Source organism: Echinops telfairi, unplaced genomic scaffold, assembly GCF_000313985.2.
Source record: "Echinops telfairi isolate 266 unplaced genomic scaffold, ASM31398v2 ScPeMD7_7469;HRSCAF=8507_1, whole genome shotgun sequence".
Taxonomy (NCBI): domain Eukaryota; kingdom Metazoa; phylum Chordata; class Mammalia; order Afrosoricida; family Tenrecidae; genus Echinops; species Echinops telfairi.
This window is the reverse complement of record NW_022111373.1, coordinates 23,491,026-23,498,388: the sequence shown is the minus strand read 5'-3', so window position 1 is coordinate 23,498,388 and position 7,363 is coordinate 23,491,026. Positions and strand designations below refer to the sequence as shown.

Sequence of the window (7,363 nt, the reverse complement as noted above, 5' to 3'; positions counted from 1 at the left end):
GCTATCAAGGATTTAATTTTACTTAGGTCTACAATCAGTGCTTAAAGAAGCAACAATTAAGAAATCAAGTAATGTATTGCATTGGACACAATCTGTTGCACTAGACCTGTTTAAAAGTGTTGAAGAGCATGGATGTGAATTTGAGGACTAAGGTGCACCTCACCCAAGCCATAGTATATTCAGCGACCCCATTTGCATGGGAAAGTTGGACAGTGAGCAAGGAAGAATGCATTTGAATTATGATGTTGGAAAAGAATGTTGAAAATACTGTGAACTACCAGAACAAATAAATATTTTGGAAGTAGTATACAAGAATGCTCCTTGGAAGTGATAACACAGTATGATAATATACTTTGGATATGTTATTAGGATAGAGCAGTCCATGGGAAAATATATTCTTGGTAATTGAAAAAGAAGACCTATGATATGGTATAAAATAGTGACTGCGACAATGAGCTCAAACATAACATTTATGAGAATAGTAGAAGATTGGTCTGTTTTGTTGTTTGACTTAAAATTCATTTAAATTTATATGTTGTTTTCCCCCGTTGTTGCTTTCTCTCCCTACCCTCTCGCCTTCCCCTTTAAAGAGTTTCACTTTACAGTATTTTGAACCCAAACTCTCATTTTATTTTAAAGGTGCGTTTTGCAAAACCAGTATATCCAGGTCAAACTGTGCAAACTGAGATGTGGAAGGAAGGAAACAGAATTCATTTTCAAACTAAGGTATGAATAATAGAGTAAGAGATACTTTGTTACCCTTTCACCACATTATATAATTTTGCTCTATCTTATCATTTCTTAAGTCAGTACTATGAATATGAAATAAAACCTAGATTAAAAAAATTATCAATGGTTATTTGATTAATAAGAGAATTGAAATGTGTTATGGATTAAATTGTGTGTCCTCTCCAACATAGGTGTCTACTTGGGTAAGCCATACTTCTGAGTGATTTAGTAGGTATATAATAATTCAAACCTCTCCTGTGATGTGATCTAATATGATCAGCCAATCATGAGTTGAAAGGAGATTAGAGTGATATATAATATCTTTTCTACCACTTGCTTCAGTTTGTTATACTGTGATGGCTTGTGTATAGGTGTGATGCTGGAAGCTATGATTCTGGAAGCTATGTCATTGGTATTTCAAATGCTAGCATAACTTCTCATCACACTTTTCTGTATGCTGGGCATATCCTCAGAGAAGCTGGATTATATGAAGAAGATTGTGGCATCAGGATCACAGTAAGGCTTATTAATAACCTGGAATATGCAGAAAATTCAAACCTTGCTTGCTGAAAGTGAGAAGGACTTAAAGCACTTGCTGATAAAGATCAAGGACTGCAGTCTTTAGTATGGATTACAACTCAGTGTAAACAAGACCAAAGTACTCACACTGGTCCAAAAGATAACATCATGATAAATGGAGAAAAGGTTGAAGTTGTCAAGGAATTTTTCTTCCTTGGATCCACAATCAAGACTCATAGAAGTAGCAGTTAGGAGATCAAATGAGGCATTGCATTGGGTAAATTTGCACAAGACTTCTGAAGACTTGAAAAGCAAGGATGTTACATTGAGGACCAAGATATGCCTGTTATTAGTGCCTCATATGCATGTGAAAGTTGGATATTAAATAATGGAGACCAAAAGGAATGAATGCATTTACATTGTGATGCTGGCCGCGTGAAATTGCTTCCTAATAAGTCCCCATGGTCATTCCATATTCTTCTAGACGAGGCATCCTCAGCCTGTGGCCCACGGGCCACATGCGGCCTGGGTGTTTTTGCCCCGTTTTGGTTTTTTACTTCAAAATAACATATGTGCAGTGTGCATAGGAATTTGTTCATAGTTTTTTTTTTAACTATAGTCCAGTCCTCTAACGGGTCTGAGGGACAGTGAACTGGCCCCCTGTTTAAAAAGTTTGAGGACCCCTGTTCTAGACTATTAAGATTGCCTCTATGGAGAGCTCCCTCACTCCTCAAACCAAAAAACCAAACCAAAACAAAATTATCATAGTCTTCCGAGATGACATTTCTGCTTTGAATTACCTGGACCAACAGACCTTCAGAAGCAAATTGTATGTCTTTACGGCACCCCGATGAGACTGAGACAAGTGTATTACTGAGAAAGTTTGTCTGAAGTCACCCACTGATTGCAGAGATAAGTTTAAACATGCTTTATTTGGAGTGACTCCATATATGTATGAATTGGAACCCTAGTAGTAATACTGTTTGACTTACACTTATACCAAGATAGTCATTAGAAGAGACCAAGAGTAGGGTGTAATGGATCACTTTTCTGTGGTTTTTTAAGCTGTGGTCTTGTAACTCCCTCAAATGTTTGGGTAAAACTGTCCAAATAAAGTACTTATTGCCCACCAAGGGGATTAGACCTATTTTAGGGTATAAAAAAGACCCCAAATCTCAAATCTAATTTAAGTAGAACATTTTTTAAGTCTTAAAACAAAGACATGGCATCCTGATTAGGAAAACCATTAACATGTGGTCTTAATGGCATTCAAAGGTTTGTTGAGATACAGAAGTTTAAAAGGAAATGGGAGGGCAAAGGAGAGTTTATGGTTGGTGGCAGATCAAAACATCACAGTTACAGATGGGACTATAGAAGCTGGAATGGAATCATGATTGAGGCATGTACATTGTGTTAGACAGAAGAACTTAGAAAATAAGTACAGGACCTTTTGATCAAGGCAGTGAAGGCAAGACTGATAGAGCATGACTCATGACTATGCAACCACCCATCCCATAAGGTGATCTTCATCAAGGACACCTAGCCACGCTCATAAGGGAGACTGCCCTCCCTGGACTGGCTGGGGTGAGGGAGGGGAGGTAATTCATTTTCTAATGCACTTTGCATAAGGGCAAGACTATTCACATCCTGATTAGTGGGCAGAAGGAATTCAGTGGAGGCTTAGTCCACAGGGGGACTCCGCAGATGAACTTGCGGCTTTCATTGTCATCCATAAACTTTTGTAAATGGCATGCTCAGAATTTAGGTTCTAATACAGATCTCAAAATGTAAACCAAACTCACTGCCATCAAATCAATTCTGATCTCCTCATAGTGATCCTATAGAGGATTTTTGAGGCTTTATTGATCTTTAGGGGAGCAGACAGCCTGATCTTTCTTCTGTGGAAAGACTAGTGGCTTTGAACCACCTGCCTTATGGCTAGCATGCCAACAGTAGTTTGGTAAGTAATCTAAATACTTGGGGTAGTGGGCTTGACCATGCAGATTATGAGAGGATTGGTCAATTTTGTCATCATTTTAGGCTTAAAATAAGCCATCCCATAGGCCAAAAGGAGGGAGGCGAGGGAGAGAGTGCCTTCTTTAGAGCTGGGATCCGTAGCCTGCGTACCTCCTGGGAGACAGCACGATGTACGACTGGAGCTGCAATGGTGAGAAACTGTCAGAGAAACAATGGCCGCAAAGACAGCAAAATCAGGAAACCATCAGGCAGTGGCCTTCCTGGCTGACAAAATGAGGGTTGGAGGGAGGCTCATTGGCTACCCTGTGATATGTAGGTGACATAACCTTGCTTGCTGAAAGGGAGGAGTACTTGACCCACTTATAGATTAGAATTAGTAAAGAAAAGAAAATTCTCATAAGTGAACTAGTCAAATCATTATAAATGAAGAAAGTATTGAAGTTGCCATGGATTTAATTTCACTTGGGCTACTATGGAAACAGTAGTCAAGCAACTGAACAGTGTATTTCATGTGACAAATCTATAAAAGACTTTCTTTAAAGTCTTAAAGAATAAGTATGTCACTTAGAGGATTTAGGTGTGCCTAAATCAAACCGTGGAATTTTTAGTCTTCTCATATCCATGGAAAACCTGGACAATGAGTAAGGAAGACTGAAGGAACACATATGAGTTGTGGTATTGACGAAGAGTATTGAACATACACCATAGATAGCCAAACGAACAAACAAATGTGTCATGGAAGAAATACAGTTAGAATACTCCTTAGAAGTGAGGAATCTCCTGTATGTTGGCTCTGTTATCCAGAGGACCAGTCCTTGGAGAAGACGTGGTTGGTAAAGCAAAGGGTCAGTGCAAAAGGGGAAGGCCCTCAACACGATTGATTGACACACGGTGCCTGTAAGTAGTAGTGTCCAAATGAAATATAAGAATATGTAGTCATCTGCTTTATTTTCAAGGTTTATTTGTAAACAACTTTTGGGGGGTATTTTATTTATTCTTTTGAAGTTAACATTTAGTTTATTAAAATAAAAAAATCATTTTATTGGGGCTCTTACAGCTCTTATCACAATCCATCCACCCATCCATTGTATCAAGCACATTTGTACATATGTTGCCATCAACATTTTCTTTCTACTTGAACTCTTGATATCAGCTCATTTCCCCCCCCACACACACAAACCCTTGATAATTTATAGATATTACTTTTTTCAAGTCTTACACCCACCACTGTCTCCCTTCACCCACTTTTCTGTTGTTTGTCGCCCTGGGAGGGGGTTATATGTAGACCATTGTCTTCCCTATCTCCCCCCACCTTCCCCTTCCCCTTCTGGTATCGCTACTCTCATGATTGGTCCTGAGAGGTTTATCTGCCCTAGATTCCCTGTGTTTTGAACTCTTATCTGTACCAGTGTACATGCTCTGATCTAGCTGGATTTGTAAGGTAGAATTGGGATCATGATAGTGGTAGGGAGGAAGAATTAAAGGAAAGTTGTGTTTCGTCAGTGCTATACTGTACCCTGACTGGCTTGTCTCTTCTTTGTGACCCTTCTGAGGGGATTTGACAAATTTTAAAAATACAGTTGACCAATCTGATTCTTTTTTGCCATAATTATTTTGTGAACCCCTGTGGTGTAGTGGTTATGTGTTGGGCTAATATCAGCATGGTCAGCAGGATGAAGCTGCTAGCCGCTTTGTGAGAGTCTGGGCTTTCAACTCTGGTAAAAGTTGCAGTCTCAGAAACCCACAGGGTTCACTGTGAGTCAGCAATGACTGGATGGCTGTGTGTATTATCATTTTGTAGTACCTACATAGTTTGTGTTGAGCAGTTTAAATAGCATTAACAGTAATAATAAACTCAAACCCACTGCCATTGGCTTGATTCTGACTCATAGTGTCCCTGTATAAGGTTTCCAAGACTGTAAATCTCTATAGGAGCAGACAGACCAATCTTTCTCTGGCAGAACAACTTTGAAACAAGATCTTGTGTTTGAACAGCCCAGCACAGAATCCACAGCACTACCAAGGCTCTTTAGCAATTAGGCTCTAACATCTTGAATATGCGTAACAATTCTACCTTAAAGATAAGGAAGTCTACAGGTCTCTCTGACTGCCTTTGATTCAGACTTTGTAGGGTCGGGTAGAAAGAACTGCTGCTGTGGGTTCCAAGACTCCTTATAATGTAGAAAGCCTCATATTTCTTCTGTGGAGTGACTGGTGGTTTCAAACTGCTCACCTTATTGTTAGCAGCCTAATGTGTAACCACTATGGCACCAGGTCTACTGCTAGTCTAGGTTTAGATCTCCTAAATAACTTGCTCATAGTCTCAAAGAAGTGGTGGAATGGAGATAGCCTGACACCAGAGCTTTTCCAAATCAAACTCACAAACTCATTGCCATCAGTCGATTTTGACTAATTGAGACTCTCCATAGGCAGGATACAACTTCCCCTATAAGTTTCTGAGAGTGTAATTCTTTATGGGAGTAGAAAGCCCCATCTTTCTCCTGCAAGAGCAGCTTGTGGTGGTTTCGAACTGCTGACCTTGCAGTAGTAGTCCAATACATAGTCACTGTTCCACCACAGCCTTCCCAGAGCTTTATACTATGTCATATTTTCTTTCCAAATAGGTAAATCTACAAAATTCTTCTTAAATGGTTGCCTCACTTCTAATACCTGTTTCTTGCATTTTTCCGGTAATTTATGCACACACAGTTATCCTTCTGTTCTCCCTTCAGGCTTCAGCTCAAGCTCTGCTTTGCCTTGTGGCAATTCCTTACTACTACTCCTCTTACCAACCCATTCTCAGGTTCATGTGCACACTGACTTCTCTGAAATCCTCTTGCAGTTCATATTTGTGCCACATATTCTGGAGCCCTTTTATAGTCTAATAATTTTATATGAAGGTAAAGAAAAGCAACTCACTGCCATCAATTCAATGTCATATGAGTAAGTATAATTTTTCAAACAAAATTTTGAACTCTGAGAGTGTAAGGAACTTGACTATATTGCAACATATATTCATATTTTCCAAGAATGGCACTAGTGAACAGTGTATCATTCCTATTGATACAACATTAAAAGAAAGAGAACTGGTATGATATCTAAATATAACACATTCCTGCCAATTTGACAAATTCTAAGCTTACCTCCTTTTCTTTTCAATATATTTGCTATTTTTGCCCCATTGATTAGCAGTATCCTTATTCTGTTAGTTATACATGACTCCCTCATTCCTTTTCTTTTGCTTACTTCCTTTCAGTCCTGCTTCCTTCTTCCTTTTTTCCTTCCCGCTGTGTATTAGGAAACTTTAAACATTTTAAACCAGTGTTCCCAAATGATTGGCTTGGTTAACCTATTCACTGCCATTGAGTCCGTGCTGACTCATAGTGACTCTCCTGTGGATTTCTGGGACGGTAACTGCTTACAGGAATAAAAAGCCCAGGCTTGGCTTGGTTGTGAGAAAGTAACTTAGTGAAGTGCATTTTGTTCATAAATTATTTCTTTCCACTACTTATAATTTGAGATAAAGTGAAAAATTATTTAAAAGATACTTTTATTTCCAAAGTATGATGGAAGTAGTTAAAGGAGAATGATCTTTCTGAGTCTTAAAATGGAAGTTTTAATAAATGCTACCTTAATTTTTAGAAATTAATCCTACCCATTTGTAGAAATGCCGTATTATTTAAAGAAGAATAGATATTGGAATGTTTTAGATGAAAGGTTGGGAATTAGAGTTTGTTTGTGTAACTGCTATTCTGATAAATGGGCATTAAAACAATTTAATTTATGCTATGTATACTTATTTGAAATAAGAACTAGATTACTACCTTAAAGGCAACTGTGGTCTGTTCCTGGCCAGTTTTATTATATGTGGGTAGCACAGATAGACTTAAAATATCTTCATGAAGTAGATATTATGACATGCCTTTAGCTACTTATAAGACTTTAGCAGTGCTCATCCTGGCTGCCTTTTAGACATACTTGTGCTTAAAAGAAAAGTCTAAGAATATCAGTGGCCAAACCCCACACTAAACCATTTAGTAAGAGTATGTGGAAATAGAGGCTGAGCCATAAGTATTGTTTAAATCAGTAATCGTTCATATTTCATTTTGAAATTTACTTCATCAACTAGTTATTTAAT

General features: G+C 38.3%; 1 protein-coding gene across 1 annotated transcript in view; it reads left to right on the top strand.

The window, feature by feature from the left end:
* The window catches only part of HSD17B4 (hydroxysteroid 17-beta dehydrogenase 4), a 140,304-nt gene that overhangs the window by 105,023 nt on the left and 27,918 nt on the right, over positions 1–7,363 (top strand). The window contains exon 20 of the mRNA XM_045285056.1: positions 640–726. Within this exon, the coding sequence (XP_045140991.1) occupies positions 640–726 (87 nt within the window). The remainder of the gene's footprint in view (positions 1–639; positions 727–7,363) is intronic.